Source organism: Berghia stephanieae, chromosome 1 (assembly GCF_034508935.2).
Source record: "Berghia stephanieae isolate SIO BIC M18660-M18661 chromosome 1, UCSD_Bste_1.3, whole genome shotgun sequence".
Taxonomy (NCBI): Eukaryota; Metazoa; Mollusca; class Gastropoda; order Nudibranchia; family Aeolidiidae; genus Berghia; species Berghia stephanieae.
In genome coordinates, this window is record NC_088360.1 from 68,646,817 (window position 1) to 68,671,573 (window position 24,757).

At 38.4% G+C, this 24,757-nt stretch overlaps 1 protein-coding gene across 4 annotated transcripts; it reads right to left on the reverse strand.

The window, feature by feature from the left end:
• Positions 1–6,610: 6,610 nt before the first annotated feature.
• On the reverse strand, positions 6,611–17,414 carry LOC144980240 (protein phosphatase 1B-like). 4 transcript variants are annotated; one of them, XM_078927866.1, is made up of 6 exons: positions 17,219–17,414; positions 14,571–15,433; positions 12,332–12,449; positions 11,319–11,427; positions 9,914–9,968; positions 6,611–8,446 (listed from the first exon to the last, which is right to left on the reverse strand). In XM_078927866.1, the coding sequence occupies exons 2-6, from the start codon at positions 15,423–15,425 to the stop codon at positions 8,432–8,434; spliced, it is 1,152 nt and encodes a 383-aa protein (XP_078783992.1). In that variant the 5' UTR covers positions 15,426–15,433; positions 17,219–17,414; the 3' UTR covers positions 6,611–8,431. The 4 variants fall into 4 exon arrangements, with proteins under 4 accessions (XP_078783992.1, XP_078783982.1, XP_078784008.1 ...); XM_078927856.1 differs by having other exon boundaries at positions 17,224–17,401; XM_078927882.1 differs by lacking the exon at positions 17,219–17,414 and adding an exon at positions 16,757–17,118.
• Between the last annotated feature and the right edge of the window lie 7,343 nt (positions 17,415–24,757).

Sequence of the window (24,757 nt, forward strand, 5' to 3'; positions counted from 1 at the left end):
AGCGCTTTTGATCGGGAGCTCCGGCTGTCCACTGTGGCGTTCGGCATTTCCGTTACTTCTTGGAAGGACGAATATTCACCATTTTCACGGATCATAAACCACTAACATTTGCAATGAACAAGGTTTCAGAACCATGGTCCGCACGCCAACAACGACAACTATCTGCCATCTCAGAATTCTCAACTGATATCCAACACATATCAGGAAAAGACAATCCAGAAGCTGATGCGTTGTCAAGAACAACAGTAGAACACGACACCTCAGACGACTCGGTCTCAGTGCGATTTCTGAGGGAATAGATTATGAGGCCATGGCAACAGCTCAATTGAATGATGAGGAGATCCAATCACTACGCACCTCAGAAACATCCCTGCAACTGAAAGACATTTCTTACGGGACTAATGGCACTACAGTTCTCTGTGACATATCGACCGGAAGAGCACGGCCAGTGGTTCCCAAATCATGGCAACGAAAGATGTTCGACGCCATCCATGGTCTTTCACATCCAGGAATCAGAGCTACCCGCCCACTAATTTCACAGAAAATGGTATGGAAGGGAATGACCAAACAGATCAATGCATGGGCAAAGACCTGCACATCATGCCAAAGGGCAAAAGTACACAGACATACGAGGGCGCCCCTGGGAGAATATGAAAAACCCAGCAGACGTTTCAGCCATGTCAACATCGATTTGGTTGGACCACTGCCCCCCTCACGTGGTTATACATATCTGCTTACGATGGTGGACAGATTTATCAGATGGCCTGAAGCAATACCCATTACCAGTACTGACACAGAAGAAATAGCACGAGCATTCATCGCACACTGGGTTGCTAGATTCGGAGTACCAGAGAACATTTCATCAGACCGAGGACCACAGTTCACTTCACAGTTGTGGTCAAACATGTGCACACTCCTTGGTACTCAAATCAAACAAACAACAGCTTACCATCCCCAAGCAAATGGATTGGTTGAACGTTTCCACCGCCGCATGAAGGAAGCCATTCGAGCGAAACTAGAAGGACCAAACTGGATTGATCAACTTCCCTGGGTGATGTTAGGTATACGTACCGCCCCAAAAAAAGACCTCGATACCTCGTCGGCAGAACTCGTATATGGGGCACCTATTACAGTACCTGGTCCGGATCCCAACACCAATACTCCTGAAATGTTGAAAAACCTCCGTGAGAAAGTGGGTCAACTTCGTCCAGTTCCTCCGTCCACGCATAAAAAAGCAACAAGCTTCGTACCACGGGACATCAGCAAAGCTAAATACGTGTTCATACGTCATGATGGACATCGAAGACCACTCCAGGCTCCGTACACAGGACCGTATAGAGTTCTAGAAACCGGTGACAAAGTTTTCAAACTACAAGTAGGAAACAAAGAAGACTCAGTCTCAATCGACAGACTAAAACCCGCACACTGTGACATTGATCAACCTGTTCAGGTACATGAACCACCACGAACGGGAAGACCGAAGAAAGCACAGAACATGGGAGAGAGTAAAACGGGTGCAACCAACCAGGAGAAACGTATGATCTTTCCTGATGAGGAAACGTTGCAGACCGAATCCAAACGCACTGAAAGGGGACGATTATCCAAACCCCCTGATCGGCTGGATTTATGACAATGAACAAAAGCTCTGGCGGGAGCTATGTAGTGTTATACATTGTTAATATGTTGTGTTGCGAGCTTTAGTAACATTTTGTTATTTATTGTTATTTTGCAGTTGTTACCCTAAAAGTAATTTTGTCAACTGAATAAAGTTACAATTATTTCTATTTTAAATGTATAATGTAAGCATTTGAGTGTGTTCCTCTTTGTTGGATTTTGTGCTTGTGTCTGGATGAGACTTGTAGGTGATTTCAAACTAAGTACATTGGTGGTATGCTCTTGGAATCTACATCTGATCCCTATTTGTTCTCAGTTCCCCTTTGTCTTACTTTTTCTTGGGTGCTTTAATTGTATAATTCTAGAACTTTTTACTATCCCATTTTCTTCCTTTTTACTGGCGCTGATATAACCTAAATGTGTTGCAAGCGCCGTAAAACCCTTAAAAAAAAAAAAAAAAACAAAAACAAAGTAAAAACACAAATAAAACCCTGGATAGAGCACAAAATCAAGCCCTTCGCTTCATCTCCAGTGCCCTGAGATTGACACCCACAGAAGGATGTTGAACCACTTGGACTGTGCTGAGAATCAGCAGTGCTAGAAATGGTTGAAAGATATAAACGAAAAGATGAAAACCATCCAAACAGACTCTCAGAAAACATAAAAATCAATTACATATATTCAAAAACCTCCATACATCGAACTAAAACTTCCAAAAATAACGACTAACCTCAGTCATAGAAGAAACAAGAAATAAAAACAAATCAGATATACAAACATTAGCAATGAAGACAATAGAAGAATACCCAGACAACTGGATACATATTTACACAGATGGATCTACCCACAGAGGAACTACACCAAGCGGACAAACAAACATAAAGCAGACCCACAACAAACATATACACTACAACAAGCACCTCGATGAAACACATGAACTGAGATGCTAAAAGGATTTAGAATGCCTGAGATACATCACAGCAGACTGTCATCAGTGGAAAGAACTCAACAAATCAGAGAATACCCGTAAGTGTGTGACGAGGGGTAGAGAAACGTGTGATTGTTGCTTGTTTTGACTTATGATTGAAGAATGCACCTGTCATCCTTTATTTTTTCCGTAGACCGATTCGGACTATTGATTCTGTCCTTTCCCTTATCTGAGAGGGAAACAGTCAAATCTAAGTTTTGGGAGATGCTTTTTTCCTTATAAATCATCTCTACTGTTATGTATTGTTATATTTGTTAGATTAAACAAATGCTTTGAGTGTATTCCTCTTAGACTTACTGGGATCCTGTGCTTGTGTCAGGTTGAGGAGACTAAGGTGATTTCTAACCGAGAAAACGTAGCTTGCGCTTGAAATCTACATGTTCCCTTTATCTTACTTTTTCTTGTGTGCTTTCATCTGTAAATCCATCCCACTTTCTTCCCTTTTACAGGCGCTGAAATGACCTAAAAGTGTCGAAAGGATTGCAATGTAATTTTCCAAATTCATCATTCCATTTACACAATTCACGGGGCCCCCAGACAAACCAAATGACCTGTAAAATATTATCTTTTGTCAACATTTTACACTTTAAATATCGTTTTCGTTTCTAATCTTTTCGGTAACAAATTTTATTACATTATGGCCTTGAATTTAAAAAAGTTTCATCACTAAAAATCACTCATTTGTTTTGCCCAGACATAATTCTTTTTCATCATTGCTGAACTGAGCAGTTGTTTCTTGGAGGGGCGATATGCACACAAACTGCTTCATGGAGACGCCTTCTTACTGTAGAAGAAATTGAGAGCCTGTGATATTTAGTTCATGACTTGACATTTTAAAATGTGTAACACTTGACTTAGTTTTCCCTTTTCTGACACAGCAACTCTTTCTCATTATGTTCAAAGAAGCCTGTTTGTAATTTTTCAAAATTCTTGCAACCGTTGATGTCTCCAATGCTAATTATTAATCATTTTAGTGTTATTATTTAAGGCTAAAGTACTTGATTTCATTTCTGAGGAGGTATTTATTATGAAAATTGAAAAAGAAATGAGTTGTAAATTAGTAAAAGGAGACATGTGAATATGAGCTCTGGCAGACTTGTGAATGTCAAAGGATCCACCAAAAGTGAGTCACGGTGCAATAAAGAAGTAAAAACACATTGAAATTGAAGGCTAAAGACTAAAGATAACGTTTGATAATTAACAACTTTCTTTGAAACACCTCTATTTACTAAGGTAAATTGTGTCCCAATTTGAAACAACATTGTCTGTACCTGGTCAGAACAGAAAAGATATGTATGTCCCCGCTGCTCTTTTTTAAGATCCAATTTTTAGTCCAAATTGCTCTTTTTGACAAAGGGAAAAAATAAATCGCAATGTGAGCCATCATCTCAAACTGGTATTATGTCAGATATGATAAAAAAATTAAAAAAATTTTAACATTAAAGTCAACAGGAATGTGGAATTTTAGATTTTGTCAATTTAAGAATCAAATATTTATCTCCTTGTATATTATTATCACAAAAATCTAATTATCATCATCATCACTTTCTTTTTCAATATCTTCTCCAACTCTGTCATCGGTGCAACTGTTATTAACAGTGTTAATTCTACTTCTATGTATTGCCCGTTGCTGCAGTTTGTTTTAGTCTTTGATTTTGAAAGTGGTTGGGAGGCAGCTGTTGTTACCGTTATTATTACTTGACTTAATAAATCAATCCATTAAGTTTAATATTTAAAAAAGCGACCAACAATAAATTTAGATTAATGTAAACTTCAAAGAACCATCTTTTTTAATTCCTTGTTCCCACATTTGAGTGAAATCCTCTATAAAACTACAAGAATAAACGTTCAGATCATCCGTCATCCATGCGTTCTGCTATCTTTACACACAAGTGAATGTTTTGCTGTCTAATTGTGTGATGTGGATGGCATATGTGTCAGTTTAACTGATTAACTGACATTTCGAACAGCAGGTGTGTAATGACCATCAGACGTTGGGTACTATATAAATCTACCAGTCAAAATAGACTGTACTCTAAAAAAACAAATTTATTAGATTCTACGATTTCTTTTGCTTAATTTTCTTTGTAGGAGTGGGTAGTATGTTAACACAAATGGAGTTCATCCTGGTTTCTATAGCTTTAATGTCGCACCAATTGCTAGTTAGACTTTGGATAGGATGTCAGTGGTCAGTCCATCACAAAATACTTTCCACCAATTGAGCTGTATGGACCTCTAAAATACATACCAAAAGGATACAAATGTGTATTCATGTACAAACTCACATGTGATAGAGAGAGATGTTTGTTTTTACAGAGTTTGTAACACCATTAGATCATATCAGTAAAACGGAAGAAAATGGGAAACCGCCAACTGGGGTAACTTTGTCTCAAGGACAAGCTTTGCCTCTGTGAATTTGGAGCATTTTGAATAATCCCAGCTATGTTGCAGTTACTGAACCCATTAAAAGACTTTTATCAAAGGAAACAATTGCTCCAAAACTAAACAGTCTCTTATTGGTTGAAAATTCAAAAGCGAAGTTTCCACTTTAGGCAAAGTTACCCCAGTTGACGGTAGTCCAAAAAAAATTCTAGCATTACAATTAAAGCTACCAAAAAAAAAAGTGAGACAAAGGGGAATTGGTACCAAAAGGGAACAGATGTAGATTCCAAGAGCATATCATCAATGTACTAAATTTGAGATCACTTAAAATTAAAAGTCTCAGATACCAGCACTGGATCCCACAAAGAGGAATACACTCAAATGTTTACAAAATATGTCCAAAACAAAAAATATAACAATCAGTAAATAACAGATATGATTTATATTTATAAGGAGAATTAATACAACTTTCCAAAACTGCTAAGCAAAACCAAGTAATTCCAGTGCAAGACAAAGACAGAAAGCAACTCATAAAACTAAAAGAGACATAGTGACCTCCTGCTCACCATGGGAGGTCAAAATACCCCACTCAGGGATAGAGAGATAAATATCATTTCCCATCACGAGAAGAGTCCTCCAACTCTCAGCACCCCAGGCAACACCAAATCTTAATGATCTCGTTCCAAAGCAAAGATGAAAAAGGAAATGAGGAGAAAGAACAGCAAAGTGACAAGAGGTCACCGCCACCACCACACCCTCCAAAAATCAGGGAGCAAGTGTTTCCCGCAATCCTGAGATAGTTTGGAGCTATTTCACTCCCAGCCAAGGACAGGACAAACCAAGTAATCCCATTCCAAGACAAAGACTGAAAGCAACTATGAAAAAAGATAAAGGGGGATAGAAGACACAGCATGTGACCTCCTGCCCACCATGGGAGGTCAGAAGACCCCACCCAGGCCCTCCTGAGATTGGAAATTAAATAATGTCTTCAATGGTCATTATGATTGTCTACTCAAGAACCAATCAAACTCCACATTGTTTGATATGACATCTTTCTATAGCTGTCAACTGTCTGGTTTCACTTGTTTATCAGAACTGGAATCACCCCACTCGATACACTTACTATCTGGTACCGACATTGGTATTTTCCGTAGCTTTCAATAAAGTCTCCAAACAGACTTAAATAGCAAAATTCATATTGGAATATAGCGCTTTCTCTTTGTTTTTACCTTTAGTATGAGTGTGAAACTTCTTCATCATGCAAGTACTAGCTTCAGTAGAAAGAGAAGTTATGAGTATGATGATTTAGAACTGGATTTTATAATTTTCTTTAATCCTTGACAATACACACAGGGCTCGAATCATGATAATTACCAAGATTGATTTGCATTAGAAATCAAATCCCTTTCTAAATGTTTCAGCAGAGAAATGGTACTACAAATTCTGAATAACCTAAGGATTCAGTCATATACCATCATTGGGATCACTACGGCCAATTTTGACATTAAAATAAGAGAAAATACATTACTTTTCCATGAATAAGCTTTCACGAACATAAATCAATAAATGGCCCAAGTCATCCCAGATGACAATCGTTAACTTATTAAGTGAAGAAATATTTCAAGCTACAGTTGAGTTCATGTATGTATTGCTATAAATCAAATCAACAGTTCAAAAACATAGATTATCTGTGGTAGTTTTAACAGTTGGTTGGAATGAAAGAGGAAAACATAAGCCTATTAGCTCAGATTCCTCCATTTGCCCTCAACATCACAAGAAGATGAAACTATCATTTATATAGAAGTAGAATTCATTTATACTTTAGATTACATTCAGCGTCTATTCGTTCATTATTGATGACAACAACAAAAAATCTGATTAAGTAGATGAGGTAAACTATTTTTTTCCCTTCGTCTCCTTTTTAAGAAATTATTATTATTGTTGTTGTTGCACAAGAAGGCAGATCATGAGAGCCAAGAATGATTTACCTAAACTGTGTTAAAGGACAATTATAAAGAAGGAATAAGAAAAAAAAAAAAAAGATTGATGACTTGATAAATAACACAGTTTATACAAAAATAGTCAAAACATTTTATTTATATTATGAACCAACAAGTCATCTATGCTTTAATTTATGTAGCCATCCATATAAGTGTTCAGAACAAAAACATAGCTTGATTAATTAAATGAATTGTTGGATAAAATTGATTCTTTTCATCATAATAAACAACAGTTAATTACCTAAGTTAACGAACCAAGAAATCTATACAAGCTCAAGCACTCAAAATCAAACAATGTTACGTTCAACCTGAGTTATATCATTGAAATACAATTTAAATATTCAGTAATTCAATATCCAATGACTGAAAAGTGATTTTACTTTCTTACTATCACCATAAAAGATTACCTTAATCACAGAACTAGAGTGCATTAGGTAAACCTCAAATAGATACAAAATTCATAAGACATTCTTATACTATAATAATATTCAAGAAATTACGGTAAAGTATCATTTATATAAACTAAAAGACAACAGCTGAAAAGGATAATATAATATATTCTATGTGACATACATACAAAATTATCAATTCAATTTTCTTTTTTAACAGTTATGAATACTTTGCACTCAAGAGTAAAAAAAAAAAAGGTGAAAAAAAATCATTTATCCTTTATTTTAACATTATCAGCATTTAAATCAGTCCTTATCATAAATATAATCAACACTGTCAAACTAACGACTTTTATACAAACGCAACATCCCACAGCTTTTCAAACACTTTCAAAAATCATTCAGAATTATTCGCTTCACAGTCATAAAGGGATGAATTTTACAATGAAAAAGAAGAGAAGAAAATAAATGGAATTTAAAAAAAAAAAATTAAATTAAGAAACAATTTGATGAAAATATAACAATGAAACTAAAACAAAAGGAAAATGGATGAAGTGGGTTTCTGTGGAAGACAGCTCCACCCTGCCCAAGACAACAGACAACTTGTATGGGTGTTTTCTTGTTGCTATTTATTTTCATTTCATTGACATATGATGCTCGTATAGGATTTGTAGGCTTGCAAATAATATACGAGTATTTGCACTCTCTTTATCATATGAGATCAGTCCTTTTTGTGGTGAACTACTACTCTCTGTTCCGTTCTTTTTTGATTAATGAAAGTAAAAGATAACTTAAACCAGAACCCAGGATAAGCCCACATGACATAACAGGTTAGTTGTATCTGGATTTTTGTATCATTCTTTTGTTTCAAATGTATAGATTGAACTTATGTGTGGTTCTTCTTCCTCTACAACATTAAGGTTTTGACTTCAGTGGAAAGGTCTTATTGCTCTACTACCAATCTTTGATTCCATTTTAATGTCCATCTTTCCCATTTAACTTCATCGTTGTTGCTGCTCTAACTTGTCACCATATACTTTTAAAGACAAGCCAGTCAATCATGCCATATCGTCCTGAAAATAAAGTAGAAAAACGGATACATTGTGACCCATATGGACTGTAAATACTGCTAAAATAGAGCTGTAAATGAGCTCGAAAAGATTTTAATAAAAACTCTTCAATCAACCAAAGACAAGTGTTTTAAAATAAATAAGACCAATCTGAAAGAGGAAAACGATAATTGACAATGTAATTAAAATAACGAGTGTTGTTACATGAAGAATGGCTGTCATTCCTTTGATATAGAGGGAATTCCAAATTAGCAAGTCATTCATGGAAAAGATAACCCCATTAAAAACAAACAATGCTCCAAACAATGTTTCTACTATTTAGGCAATTATAAAGATTTAGTAAGAATGACACGAATCTACCTTGTTTCCTTAGAAACCATTGAATGAGAATTTAGGGTGCTAATGAATAGTCTATTTGTAGTCCTAAAAGGTTAATTACATTCAAATAAGCTCTTAAATGTTACTTCCCACAAATGTCTGTCTTCACGAAACGAATGAAATGTAAGTGTCAAGTGTTTGAAGAGGAGTTGTGTGTAAGCAAATATGGCTTTATTCTCCCAAAAGTCATACATTCCTTACCAATTGACATTGCATAAAAAGTTTGGCATTGATGCCCGATCACAAGAGCACAGAACAGAAAAAGTTTAGCTCCGATCATAAACAAATTCAGCTGGCCCGGACGAGAGAGATCTCAGATAGTCTAAAACAATGGAATTATCCAATACTGATATATTTTTAGAACGACTAGGGTGCAAATTCCATACTCCATTCATGAAGTGCCCCAAGGGGATCATAGCCAATATCAAATGTGGATAATGCAGACCTAGCTGTGTTAATTACACTATAACCAGACCACTATGAAACAATTCCATTAAAAAAGCTAACCTTTTTATCTAGAGGGCCTTTTCCATTTTTATTTCAAAATTGCATGAATCTTTGTATATAAACGAGAAAGACGGGATCAACAGGTACTAAGTCTCTAGACAATAAATCAATACTCTCAAGTAATCTGATGGACATCTTAAAATCATCAGAAAAAATTGAAGTTTTAAACTACTCTGGGTCTTGTTCTATGAGGCAAATTAGACACTTATTACCCTCTTTAAATCACTAAATTAATGACACAAAATTGCAGTTTTCTCTGAATAAAAAAATGTGACTTATAACCCTTTGATCCTGGCCTCCTCAAAGGTTATAAAACAAAGGTTAAAATTAATTTCATCAAGATTGAATTTCATTATCTCAACTTCCTTGAATAAGCCAACTGAGTTTTGCCAATTATATCCAAAAGAAAAAGTTATGTTCTCCAGGATAAAGTCTGGATGCAACATTTCCTGACCCACTTGTAGCTTCGGCCAGTGATATCCACTGGTCCCTTCCCTTGGTACCCACATGGCTGGGTGCCCAAAAGAAGCATCCAGGCCTTCCCTTCCCCTTAACTTAAAAAGACTTCAAAGGATTAATACTTACATCTTGATCTTCAAATGGCCGGAGTTTTTGGTAAACACTTTCAATAACAGATTTTCTGTAAGACAAAACATTAATTTCTCAAGTAAAAAAACAAAACAAAAAAGAACAGCAAATCAAATTCAAAACTTGAACAGAGCTTATCTATTAAACAAAATCAAAATACTATCAATAATATGATCAACAACTCTAATATAAATTGTGATGAGAATTCACTTTTTAAAAAGCACCATAAAAAACTGTCTAAAATAGCACTAAAACGGTTTTATTTGAGTTTACTTTTTTTAAAAATCCATACAAGGATCATTTTAAAAACCCACAACCATCTCATTAACTTTTCCTTTTTGTGCCTCAAACTGGTGTTATGTCGGAGTGAAACATTTTTCAAAAAGGAAATTTAAAGTCAAAATGAGCAGAAAGGAGAAATCTTGGTTGTTTGTAGGTTAAGAAAATATACTTATTCTCTTCAATTAAGAGTATAAATTTGATCTCAGCTTTCTATTTTGGCATCTGGTTCACTTCTAAATGAAAGCAATTTTGAGGCTAGGGGTCACATTTCTAAACCAATCTATGGAATGTGAACAAAGATTTAATGGTAACACAGGAACTTCAAATTTCTCTTCAGTCAGAACATACTATACTTCACATTTAGTTTTAAAACTTTAATAAAAATAAATAAATCAATAAAATTGATAATAAATAAAATAAATTCCCTTTAGTCATCCCAGAGGGGAAATTTGTCTCTAGGGTCTATTCCAAGGGAAGATTGGAATAATAATAATAATGAGGAGTGCCAATTCAGGGGACAAAAATTTACCAAACTTTTATGCAAACACATCGACCAACCACTATCTGAACACTGGACTCCAGTAAAAAGACATTGTGTACTTATGTTTTTGCTTATTTTTAAGGGCTTTACAGCGCGTGCCACATGTTTAAGTAATTTTAGCGCCAATAGAAATATCGAAAATGGGATAGTCAAAAAAGTCTAGATTTATTAAAACCCCATTGACAATAAGTAAGACAAAGGGGAATGGTTCAAATAGGGAACATGTATATCCACTTATACAGACACAAGCACATGATCCCAACACGATGAATACAGTCAATGCTTTAAAAAACATAACAAAAAAAATATTACAGTACATTATAACAGATGATTTACATGTGAAAAATATCATCTCCCAAAAACTATACATATGACTGTTTCCTTCTCAGTCAGGGACTGCAAAAAAAATAAAAGACATTAAAAATTTTTTTACCCTGCAGCCTCGGACAGAGTTTATAACATAATCCTCTGATTCAAGGGCAAACAACCAATCACAGCACCATCAGATCACCCCCTTTCAATCATCAATTTAAATACTCAAAAAAAGTTATGCTTATAGTTTTGAAACAGTTCACTTACTTGCTCTGGAATCCACCTCCTGGAGGAAACTGGTCATGTAATTCTTCTGCTACAGTATGTAACACGTATCCAAAGTCATGATTTTCTAGAGGTTCCCTTTTCAGAATTTCTGCATTTTTTGGAAAAGAAAAATAAAATTTACTTGAATTGACGTAGTTTTTCTTATTTCTTATAATTCAAAGCTAAACAAAAGATATCAATTTTTAAACGATTGAAAATATCACATTAACATATTTTAAAGGTCATTTGGGGTATCTTATGCCATTTTCTTAATAATCTCACACATGATGGATAATACAAAACACAGCACAGCTTTTACCACAAAATGTACAATGTACACCGCATGATATCCCAATTCTTGAGGTTATCATGAGTAAAAGAAAGACTGAAAAAGGCAACTGTCCTGAAAATAGCTAGGGAGCTCAGCATAGCAAGTCTTCCCTTCCCAGGCTGAAAGTACCTGAATGAGTCAATAGTAGCTGCACATTAAATAAAATTTCCACTCGTAGAAAAAAAAAAACACGCTACCCCCCTAAATTTTTTTTTTTTAAAACATTCCCAGCAATGTATTTGTATTTGCTTTTTTATGAGCTTGTTTGTTTCAGGATAACTGATAACTGCCAAGTTTATCATTGTGTAATCATGGTATTAGAGCCATGAACGAGTCTATTACAAAGCAAATACTGTAGTTAGAATCAGTATTGTTTTTCATAAACATTGAGATGTTGTCAACGGATCAAGACAAATCAGATTGTCTCGTCTCCAAAGCAAGAGATATCAACTCAATTTATAGCTCTTGTTTTCATAGAAAATTGGAAGAAAATTCACGTGATGCAATTTGTTCTGAAAGACATTGCTTGAGAGATGTTTTACACCAAGTTATTACACAGAACAGGCTAAAAAGGAGGAAGTATTTTACACAAAGCAATTACACAGAACAAGCTAAAAAGGAGGCTATGAAAATTTTTCAAGAATCTCTTTCATGACAGATTTCCCTATTGAAATAACAATACCTTTGACTTTTGTCTCAATTTTGTCATCTAGTTCTTTATCTTTTCTGACTGCTTCATCTGATACGGACGGTGCTCCTTCAAATGCTATTAATACAATACTCATGTTATCTCTGCTGCCCTGAAATACAATGAGATAAAAAAACAAAAACGTTATTACAACATTGATGGTATAACCACTTTGGAAAAAAAAAAAATGTTTTGAAGCCATATGATTTTCCATTGTAAATTTTAAAAAAGTAAAATGGTGTAAGCAACACAAAGGCCCGATTAGTTACCATTTGATGGCTGCGAAAGGATAATTTACTATTAAAGAATATAAATTCAAATTTCACCAGCACCAGCTCAATATTATTTATAGCATAGAAAGTAAAAAATCATCTCACAAAAAGATAAACCCATAAAAAGTTTTGTATTTGGGGTTTTTTTTGGCACGCAGAAAGGTTAGACTTTTAAAACCACACAGCCTACCCTCAACCCCTACCCCCTTCTCCAGTGTTTGTTATAGTAGAATGTTTAATGCACTATTTAGATTAAACCAGAGCAAAGAAAATGAAGATGAAACTCAATGTTAAAGCCTAAAACACTCTTCTGTCTTCTGTTGTTAGTGTTGAAGAAAATCAAGGAAAGAATGAAAGAACCAAGTCGCTTCCTGCTGTACTGTAATGAGGACAGAAATATACATTATATGGGACAAGCTGAGAGAAGTGACAGCAAGAATTATCCAACCAAAGGGGGGGTGGGGGGGGGAATGGTAAGCAACGGCAAACAGACCACATTTAAGAACTCCTTCCAAAAATAATATAAAGTACTTTTAAACAATACAAAAACCCAAAAACATTGGAGCTTTCATATAGCGCAATATCCACATATAACAGCTTTACAAGGGGTCTCTACCAACAGCAACAATAAGCTTGTAGGACAAGACATGACATGACGCCTGTTAGGCAATATTACGATTTTTCAGACAGACAACGCTGTTAATGGCCAGGTACTAATTTTACACCCAAGAGCGATGACAATGTGAGTAAAGACCTTTTTCCAAGGACTCAACTATGCATCACTCAGAGTGGGACTCAAACCCAGGAACTTCTGAACTGAAGGCTGAACTGAACTGTCATACCACAAGACCACATTGCTGCATTATGGAGGATGCCAAATCAGAGAACATGGAAAGACAATTAAATTTTGTTTGACTTTGACAACTCCATTAACAATATAGTAAAGTAGTCCTTCAGAACTTAAGTTCCATATGTAGCTGGAGATTGTCCCAGTTTCTAATATTTCCTATTCTTATACAGCAATTGGACAGGATGCTGGTTACTTGCAAAGAACTTTCCAAAAGATAAACACTCTTTATCAAAATACTGACCAATAATAATATTAAGGTGCTAAGTGAAATTAAAATTTACATTTTTTTAAAAGTTAAGTAATTAGTCTCACGACTATAAAAGTTGCAACTACATAATGGCCACGGATCATTAACTTATGCTAGATTTGTTTTTCTAGATGAACAGGTCAAAGGTGAATAAGGAAATTTTAAAAAATTATAAGACTTGGTGATTGGTTTGGGAAAGTTGGATAAAATGCCAGGTTATATAAGGAAAATGGCTTATAACCAAACTCAAGCACATGAGAATCCTTGTGACAGCCCAATAATGCCAACCACAGACTCTAATGCTGACGAGTATTATTCAAAATGAGTCAATAAGAACTTCAAGGACCCGTTCATGGTCGAAAATAAGTTTACAGAACAACAAATGGAAATGGAAATTCTAAATGGAAGTGATGTGAATATTATATAATAGCAAACAAAAGAATGGGAAACACAATCCATTACACATTGAATGGAAATCAGAAAGCATCTGTAGAATACAGAGCAAAAGTACATTTTACTTTTCCGGGGGTGTCAATGGCAATTATTTTCTAAATGTTTAACCCAAATGATTTTAAATAAGTTGATAGTTTATATAACTTTTCGTTGAAAGTTTGGAATGAATACAAAAGAAAATGAAGGAAATAATATAATAGATATTATAATTATATCAGTTGCAGTTTGTCAAACATGACCATCCACTGAATATGAGTTCACTTGATGCTATCTAAACAATGTAACACCACCTATGATCAAACTCAAATAAAAAGAAAAGCAAAAATTTCAAATCTAATTCAGTCTGTACTTAGCTTTCCAGTAATTTCCATAAGCAGTTAACTAAATTACAAAAAAATTTGACATCCTCACCTTATTTAAACATGTGTCGACTACTTGATTACAGATTTCTTCTAGACTTGAGGATACCTTCATCCTATGTTCTATGAAACCACAGAGTTCATCATTTGACATAACATCCCATATGCCATCACAAGCCAAAACCATGAATTGATCATCCGTGTTGCGCTCTTCAACAAAAATTTCTGGTTCAGGTGAAACAAGTTGCTCGCAAGGCCCTTTGCCCTCAACATTTTTGTACTCAAAATCTCCCAAGGCTCTTGAAACAGCAAGCGATCCATTTACTCGTTGAATCATAACACTACCTCCAGCATTTTGAATACGCTCCTTTTCAAGAGGATTCACTGGCTTATGATCTGTGGTTGCGAATGCACACCTCCCATTTCGACAAAGAACTGCTCTTGAATCTCCACAGTTGGCAAAAAAGATATGTCTTGGTGACACGATAGAGCACACAGCAGTGGAACCACTTTTGTCTTCTCCGCTGACAACTTCTGGCATGCTTCTCATTTTTTCATCTAACCTTAAAAAGCCAGTTTTGATGCCGCCTCGTACATCCTCAATTGAAGGTTGAACTTCAGTTCCATCAGTCATGTCTGGTTTCCCTTTGAAATCTTCATTTTCAGTTATATGGTCAAGCAGTTCCTCAGCACACATTGCAGAAACCCTTGCCCCAGCATGGCCATCAAAAACTGCGAAGAAAGACCAATCTTTTAAATGGTTGTGAGGAATGCTGACGACAGCAGTATGTGCATCCTCCATTTCCACACGCCATCCCTGCATACTACTGAGGCCATAGCGCAACTTATTACCAACCCCACCTTCATTATGCTTTTCAGTCTTTGGCTTATCTAAGAATGCTCCCATATCAGCTTCTGTTGACAAATATAAAATTAAAAAAATTAAAAAAATTAAAATTAATAAATCAGTGTGCAATAACTGAATAACAAGGCTAATTAGTTTTTATCTACCAGTATTTATAGTAACTGCATTTCATGAAATCAGACGAAAAATAAATCCTTTAAAAAAAAGTTTTTGGGGTTTTTTTTTCAGCTGATACAAGATTGGAATTTTTAAGAAGTTAAATATGGTGTCCAGGATTAAGAGAAATTTTTACCCACATATATCTTTTAAATAAATTAAGATTCAACAAGTTTTGCAATGGAATTATTCATGACGGTTGACTGATTGAAATGCATGATTGGGACCTTTTCATGGTGACAGATGGAATCAGAAAATAGCAGTCTGCTATGATCTGCCCATCCAGATAGCTCAACAGTGAAAAAAATGGCTTAGGTCACCTGCCCATCATCATAAGCTGTGAAATGACAAGAGTATCATCAGAGAATGTTTCTTTCGCAGAATTAATGGTGTAAATGAAACAATGGAACCCGGCAATAAGCTCAAGCAAAAATAGAGCAAAATCTCATCTTGGTACCAAACCTGACAATTTTCCAACTGCAAATACTCGCTCTTAGTCTTACAACTGAATGCCAATATTGTGAGCAGATGATGTTCCTTCTTTTATCTCAATCATGAGAACAATGAACAACTCTTAATCTTGAGGTTATAGTTATAGCACAGGGGCAAAGCCTCTCCACCCCTTGCTATAACTGTGCATGGACTATTTCAAAAATGAGAAGGAGATTAATAAACCCACTATTAGGACTAAAATAAACTGGTCAACTCTGGTAATTGTTTTGTTAGATTGATTGTCATGGTTTTACGGCGCTAGCATCACATTTGTAGGTCATATCACAGCACCAGTAAAAAGGAATAAATTGGGATAGTAAAATTAGTTCTAGAATTGCAATCTAAGCAACCAAGAAAGAGTAAGACAAGGGGGAATTGGTTCAAATAGAGAACAGATGTAGATTCCAAGAGCATATCGTCAATGAGTAGGAGTTTGAGATCACCTAAAAGACTCATCCAGACACCAGCACAGGATTCCATTCATTATGAGGAATACACTCAAACGTGAACCAAAGAAGAAAAGAAATAACGATCAGTATCAGTACAAAACAGGGAGATGATTTACTGTCTTAATGTCGATGGTTGAACGAGTACAACAAGTGACAAGTGGGCATTCACCACTCGAGTGGGGAACCATACATTTACATCACTACTCATACACTTGGATGGCCAGATTCAGATAGTGGCCTATTTTTATTTAGGGTTTGTTTTGTTTGTAATCTTACGCGTTATTCTTGAATTGGTCTTAAATCGGTAGGTACGGTTTGATGAGAATCTGCAATTTCTATTTTAAAAGGGTGGAAGACGACTTGGAACTTAGTAGACTTTGCCACCTCCGGGTCTACACTTCCATTTCCCAACTTCAACTTCAACCAGTCACTTCAGCGTTATTTTTCTCCAATTAACAAGTAAGCAACTGAAAAAAACCTCCAAACTAATTAAGAACAAATGAACCTTTCAGTACTACGTAAACTAACACAATTTAATTTGACACATTAGGTATTAAAAGTTTCTCGCGAGTGTTGAAACACAGCAAACGCTGTGTCCTCGACTGGGTCATTGGAGCTGGAGTGGCCTCAACATGTCCAGTAGATTGGCCTCGTACGAGTTCAAATCGTGAGTCAACCTCATGTAAACTGGGTCACTATCTGTGAACCAAAAACTTTGATTTTTACACACAAAAGTACCTTACATGTGAGCTTTCGGTGGGTGGGATAAGAGGGTGAAATTAATTCAAATTTGCTGTTTTCAAGTTGTCACTCATCAGGCTACGATCTCTATGTTATAACTAATCTGGACCGAGTATCAAATACACAACAAACAGAAGATGGCGGATGTGGTTCATTTAGCATGCGCAGTTCCTCATGCCCGGATGATATGCCCAAAAATAGAGTATGACCTAAATTACATCATCGTTTACTGAGAACTAGATATGAAGTGAGTAGAAAAGTGCCAGAAGACAATAGAGAATAAAAATTTTTTTCGCGGCGGTGGTGGGGTTTGAACCTGCGACCTTATTGGTACGACAACTCCGCCTGGCAGGTGAGAGCGTGGCTCTACCGTGTGAGCTATCCACGAACACAAAAATATTCGTTTCAAACCCAAAGTCATTTCTAGATCCCTCTCTCACCCACTTCTTGAGATCGCCGATTCGTTCACCACCATCGCGAAGTAATTTTGACCAGCAGTTAAGCTTAATAGCCAATATTCTCATCACAAACATATAACATAGAAACGATTGAGACATTGAGTATGCTCCGGTGTATGGGGTGAATTTTTGTTTGTTTGTTTGTTTTTAGGTGTTTAACGGCGCTTTCGACACTATTTAGGTCATTTAAGCGCCCGTTTCTGTTTTTTATCAATCTTTTATCGGCCCTGAGGGGCCATAGCTGATCAAAACGTGTACTGTTGTAATAAAATCTTTATAAAATCATAATAGTTACATGTTTGTTGAGTAAAAATATCTATTTACAATTTCTGCAGGAGTTCACATTCCTGCAGATATTTTAAAATTGTAAGCGGATCGACCGACTGGAACAGAGACTTCAAGTCTCTGTTATCATAATGTTGTGACCTTATCTGTTCTAATTCTGTACATTCAATTAAAATGTGTTGAACTGTCAGGTCACAGTTACATGTTCTGCAGAAGGGTTTTTCATCCCTCTCCAGAAGGAAACGGTGAGTGAGGGCAGTATGTCCGATCCGGAGTCGAGTTATTTTTACCTCGTCTCTTCTTTTTAGCCCCGAGTTGGGTCTGGGGCCGAGGTCACTTTTAATTTGTTTTAATTTGTTATGTACATCTCGACTCCAGGATCGTTCCCATTCCTTTCGGACATGTTTTTTTATATTGATCTTTAAATCCGCGTGTGGGATTTTACTGCCCTCTTGTAATTCTTGGCTCACCGCCTCTTTTGCCAGTCGATCCGCTTCTTCGTTCCCCTGGATACCCACATGACTAGGTACCCAGAGAAAACTAACTTTCTTTTTCTTAATAAATAATTTATTTGCACCTTCCAAGATACTTATGAGTCTTGGATCGGTGCAATAAAAATTTGAGATCCCCTTAAGTACGGACAGCGAGTCAGACAAGATCAAGAATTTATTTTTATTCGATCTCTCAGCCAAACGGAGAGCATTTAGGATTGCTCTCGATTCCGCTGTAAAGATCGAAACATTTCTATTCAGGCGAAGTGATCCTGTGCCTTCCGATGAGTGATAGGCACATCCTACTGCATCTGCGCTCTTTGAACCATCCGTAAATATGTGAGTATGGATTTTGTATGTTTGTAATATTGCTTTTAGTGTCTGTTTGTAAATATGTGGGTCTGTTTGTGATTTTTCCAGTTTTGTTAGGTCCAAATTTATGTTTGGTCTATGTATGGACCATGGTGGTGTCTTTGCCTGGACGTATGGATGTATCCTATCTAGACTGATGTTCATGTCTGCGATGTCTTTTTTTATTCTGCTACCTAATGGTGGTGTCATTTTTGGGTGCTTGCGAAATTTTTCTTCTAGTGTCCTATCCGTGTAGTGTACATGTTTGTGTGCTGGGTTGTCGTGCAGCGATGTGACCTTAGTAACATACTGGAGAGCCAGTTTTTTCCTCCTGAGATGGAGAGGTGGCTCATCTGCCTCAGCATAAAGGCTTGCCACTGGAGAAGTGCGGAAAACCCCGAGTGCCAAGCACAGTCCCTGATGATGAATTGGGTCCAGCATGCCTAAGTAGGATGGTTTTGCAGAGCCGTATACAAAAGATGCGTAGTCCAGTTTTGATCGAATAAGGGTTCGGTATATCTTTAGAAGAGTGTTTGTGTCCGAACCCCATTCCATGCTCGACAGAACTCTCATTATTCTCATTGCTTTCATGCATCGCAGTCTGAGATCTTTGATATGGGCGAGGAAATTTAGTTTCCTATCAAAGATCAAACCCAGGAATCGGGCTTCGTCCTTTACCTCAATTCTGGAATTGTTGAGATAAAGGTCAGGCTGTCTAATGCAGGTGCGTTTTTCGGCAGAAGTGGACAGCTACTGTTTTTGATGGGGAGAAGGAGAAACCATTGAGATTTGCCCACTCCGACAGTTTGTTTAGTTGGAGTTGTAACTGTCTCTCAATGATGTCCATACTCGATTTACTTCGATAGCATACAAGAAAGTCATCAACATATAAGGAACAGTCAACATTTTGTCTCATTGCATTCACTATTGAGTTTATTTTAATCTCAAATAGAATGGGAGACAGAATGCTACCCTGTGGAACTCCCTCTTCCTGATCAAATGGATCAGAAAAGGTGGATCCTGCTTTGACCTGAAAGGATCTGTTGTTTAAAAATGCTCTGACAAACATTGGAAGGTTTCCTCGCAGACCAAGATTGTGCAGATCTTTGAGGATTCCGAATTTCCAAGTTGTGTCAAAGGCCTTCTCAAGGTCAAAGAAGATTGCTACCAAGTGCTCACCTTTGGCAAAGGCCTCACGAATGAAGCTCTCTAGTCGAACAAGGTGATCAACAGTTGATCTGTTCTTTCGAAAGCCACATTGGAGGTCGGAGAGGGAGTTGTTGTGTTCCAAGTAGAACATCAGACGCTTGTTGACCATTTTCTCCATCAGCTTGCATAGGCAGCTGGTGAGGGAGATTGGTCGGTAGTTTGAAGCGTCCGAATGGTCTTTCCCAGGTTTTGGGATTGGAATCACGGTGGCCAGATTCCAACTAGGTGGAAAAGTCTGTGTTGTCCATATCTTGTTATAGATATTCAAAAGGACAACCAGACTATCTTGTGGAAGATGTCGGAGTATTTCATAACTGATGTTGTCAGGACCCGGTGCTGTGACATTTGTGTCACGGAGGCAGGCACCCAACTCCTCAAGTGTAAATGGTTTGTTGTAGTCTTCGGTGTTTGTAGATGTAAAGTTTATTGGTGTGTTTTCTGCGTTTTGTTTATGGCGCAGAAATTGTGGTGTGTGGTGTGCAGACGAGGAGCTGTGCGCCAGCCTCTCGGCCAGAGTGTTGGCAATTTCTTGTTCTGTTTCAGCCACGGATCCATCGGGACGTGTCAAGTGATTTAGTGAATCACTATCGGATCCCTTCAGTTTCCGTAACATCTTCCACACCCTATTCAGGGGTGTCTGGCTATTTATTTTTGAGACAAAGTTTTGGAAGGATCTCCGTTTGTTTTCTCGGAAGATCTTCCTACACTTTGCTCGTAGTTTCCTAAATGTTGCGAAATTCTCAGGGATTGGGAATCTCATCGCTTTCCTGTATGCTTTTTTCTTCTCCCGTAGGGCCGCTCGACATTCCTCTGAAAACCAGGGATTGTGTTTTCTCGGTCTACCAGAGGTTGTTGGTATTGTCGAGCTGCAGATATTTGTTAAAATATTTTTGAATTTGTCATAGCTGTCCACCTCTGTCGTAAGGAGTCTGTGACACTCTGTGAGAAAGTTTCCCAATCTGCTCGCCGTACACTCCAACGTTTGGGCTGTGGGGCCCTTGAAGTCGGGGTGATGTCGAGGCAGACTGGAAAATGGTCAGAGCCGTGATCGTCATCGATCACAGTCCAGGAGAGATCTGGAGCTAATGTAGGATCACAGAAAGTGAGATCGATGGCAGACGTGGTAAGATTGTGAATATTTACCCGTGTTGCCTCGAGACCGTTTGCCAAGTATACATCCATTTTCATTATGAAAGCCTCCACTGCCTTTCCCCTCTGGTTTGTGTCTGTGTTTCCCCAGAGAGGACTGTGAGCATTGAAATCTCCCATTATCACATAGGGAGGGGGGAGTTGGTTTAGAACTCCCTCTAGCTCGGCAGACTGGAGGCGATGATCTGGTGGGATGTACACAGAGCAGATGGTGATTGGTCTGTGCAATGTCACTCTCACTGCTATTGCCTGTAGATTTGTTTTCATTGGTATCAAGCGGTGGGGGGTGCTCTTCTTCGTGAGAATCGAAACTCCCCCACACGCTATCTGGCCATCAGAGTGAATCAGATGATTGGCCGTATATCCTTTTACTGTGTAGTCGTCTGCTGGTAATTTTGTTTCCTGCAGACAGACTACATCAGGATTCCTCTGGAGGAGGAGGTCCAATTCTGTTCTATTTGATCTGATCCCTCTGATGTTCCAGGAAATTAATCTTGTCTGACTAGGTATCCTAATTTTTTGTGGGGAGGTTAGGCAGTATGCCTGCCTTCAACCCTTTTACTTTTATTCTCCTAGGAGGAGAGACTTCCATAGGAGAAGGAGGCCCTGTGGAGGGCCTCTCGGTTTTTTTAGGGCTGAGTTTTTTTGAACCCTTGGGATTTTTAGGTCCCTCTGGGTTCTTAGATTTTTTGGGGCTTTGAGGCCCCTCAGGGGGATTTGTGGATCCCCGACTGGTGTTGGTGGCTCCATATTCTGGGAAGGGGTGGAGTTTTGTTTTTGGGTGGATAGAGAGGGCTCACGGGAATGGAGATGGGGGGTGGGTCCAACATCCACGCCCATGAGGGGGAGAATTTTTTTGTTTGGGGAAGGAGGGGGGGTGGAGGTCGCCTTGGAGGTGGATGTGGAGGGGGCTGCAGGTTCCATATCTTGAACCTCCAATGTGTCAAAAAGATTTTTTGACACATTTGCGACCTTGTTTTTAGGTCTTGATGGCTTTTTCTTTTGAGGACTGTCTTTTCTAGTCTGTGTGATTTTGCCATGGCTGTTTTGGTTATTACCAGCAGCCCTGGCAACTTCTGCATAACTCTTGGCAGAAGCAGCGACCTGCCGAGGGGGGCAGATCACTGCTTTTGCCTGAGCAAACGTACCGCCGTAAGTGGCTCTGTATGTCAAGATTGCCTTTTCTTCTTGCCACTTAGGACAATCTTTCGAATGTGCTGCATGCTTGCCTTGGCAGTTCAGACAACAAGGGTCCACTTTGCAGTTTTCCTCATTGTGGTCTTCTTTGCCGCAGCGGGGGCATGTAGCTTTACGGCGGCAGTTTGTTTTCGTATGGCCGTACCGGTGGCAGTTAAAACATCTCATGGGGTTCGGGACGTAAGGCCGAACCTCCAAGTCGAGGTATTCAATTCTTATTCTCGACGGGGGTCTCGGGCTGTCAAAAGTCAGGATCCAGGTGTTGGTCTGGATTGTGCTGTCGCCGCGGCGGATGCTAACCCGCCGAGCTTCGACAACACCCTCCAGTTCCTCAACCATCTCCTGCTCCGAACAGCCTACCAGATCTCTGCTTCTTATGACACCTTTTGACCTATTGAGGCTCCTGTGAGCCTCAACGGTGACTGGGATGTCAGAGAATCTGGTACATTTCAAGAGGTTCTCACTCTCTTGTCGACCCTGCACTTGTATCATTAAAGTGCCAGAGTTGTTCCTGTTCACTGCCTTTGGTGTACCGGCGCCATTTGCTTTGAGTGCCTTGCTGATGGTGAAGATACTCAAAGTGTTCAGTTTGATGTTTTCCTCATTCGGTTGAATTACCAGGAACGGCGAGAATTTTGGGGTTGCCATTCCTGGTAAGTCATCAAGAGTCATCGGGGCAGTTATCTTTCTTTTTTTACCTGTCTGGGGTGGGGCTTTAAGGGGAGAGTTTTTATTGTTTTTGGCCATGATATTTATAAGTTTTTATTCAACCCGGCTATATTGTGCCCACTAGCACGGCTCAGTCCCACACTTGGGGGGTAAGGCACTCACCGAAGCTATACTCCTCAAGTCTGGCCTCCTCTTGTCCTTTCATGGTCCTTGGGAAAAAAAAAAAAAAAAAAGGACTCGAGGGGTGGAGTTGGGGGACGTCCCGCCTCCAGGCCTTTCTCTCGGATTGACCCTAATCTTTGCGTTGCACAAAGACTGACTGCTGATTCAGAGATGACAAACCATGATTAAAAAGAAATTTCATGGGGACAGGAACTAGATATGGTTTTAAATCTAGTCCTTCCAATCTCTTTGCCTAAATGGAGGGGAGTGCCAAAAAATAGATTTGGCATCTCTGCGTTGGGTAGCTCGGGCCATCTACAAGGTAGGCTACCCACCCGTCTTTAGAGAAGCGTCAAGCCAAAGAGGAGTGTTGGGGTAGAAACACCTCGCAAGGTGAACCCCCCTCAGCCTCCAGGATCAATAGCTCCTCCTTATCGGGGTCCTCTCGGAACTGCGCACCCTCAGCAGAAAGGTGCCTGCTGTGCAGGATTTGGAAAGGAATATCTCCTCGTTGAACCTATTTCAACGGTACAGGGTATAGAGATACTGGGGGATAGAAGACAGTTAAGAAGGCTTGTTTTCCTCCGTTCTTTCTCTCTCTCTCTGTCCTGGCAACTCAATTTTGATAAGGAAGGGAAATTTGGAATCATTGGGGAAATGGGGTATGGAATGGAAATCATAGCTCAAATATGGTAAAAGGGGGTGGGATTTGTGCTATGCCATCGCCTTCCCTTGCTCTCTTTAAACTGAAACCGTCATTCCTCAAAACATCTTTTATATACTACGTTCTTGGGATTTGGGGGGAGAAAAAGTTTGGGGATGATGCCAGGACAAGAAAAATAGCAAAATGGGTGAATGAAGCCATTCTCATAAAAAGGGCTGGGGTGTGGGGTCTGTGGAGCCACTGTGTCTCTCCATTTTTCTCTCACCAGTCGGGTGGTTTTTCGTTGGTTACCACCAAACCAGAATGGCTCTTTTAGTCGCCTTCTACGACACGCATGAGCTTACGGTGGCTCAATTCTTTTCCCTCTCAGTTGAGGGACCCCGGAGACCACACGGGGTGGGGTGAATTTTTAATTCAGAAAAGTGAGTGGAGCAGGCACTTATGTTGGGATCTAGAAATGACTTTGGGTTTGAAACGAATATTTTTGTGTTCGTGGATAGCTCACACGGTAGAGCCACGCTCTCACCTGCCAGGCGGAGTTGTCGTACCAATAAGGTCGCAGGTTCAAACCCCACCACCGCCGCGAAAAAAATGTTTATTCTCTATTGTCTTCTGGCACTTTTCTACTCACTTCATATCTTGTTGTTACCAACATAAGTGCCTGCTCCACTCACTTTACTGATAACTAGGTCGTGAGCACGTTGTAAGGAAAGCTCACAAGCTCGTGGTAGTCAAGGTGGGACCAAAAGAGCATTTATTTAATTCATACAATTTCAGAAGAAAAAAAAAAAGAAACGAACGACAGCTTCAATGTCAGCGATTTATTGCACTATGGATTTTCTTTTATTAGGCCATGACCATGTCGATTATGACCAAAGACAAAGTTCATTGATTTCATTTC

What these genes read in the sequence shown, in the direction of transcription:
- LOC144980240 (XM_078927866.1), bottom strand. Translation starts at nt 15,425, where the DNA reads ATGGGAGCATTCTTAGATAAGCCAAAGACTGAAAAGCATAATGAAGGT. An exon ending in AATTGAGACAAAAGTCAAAG is followed by an intron (nt 11,428 to 12,331) that starts GTATTGTTATTT and finishes CAAAAAATGCAG; the next exon opens with AAATTCTGAAAAGGGAACCT. An exon ending in GGAGGTGGATTCCAGAGCAA is followed by an intron (nt 9,969 to 11,318) that starts GTAAGTGAACTG and finishes TTTGTCTTACAG; the next exon opens with AAAATCTGTTATTGAAAGTG.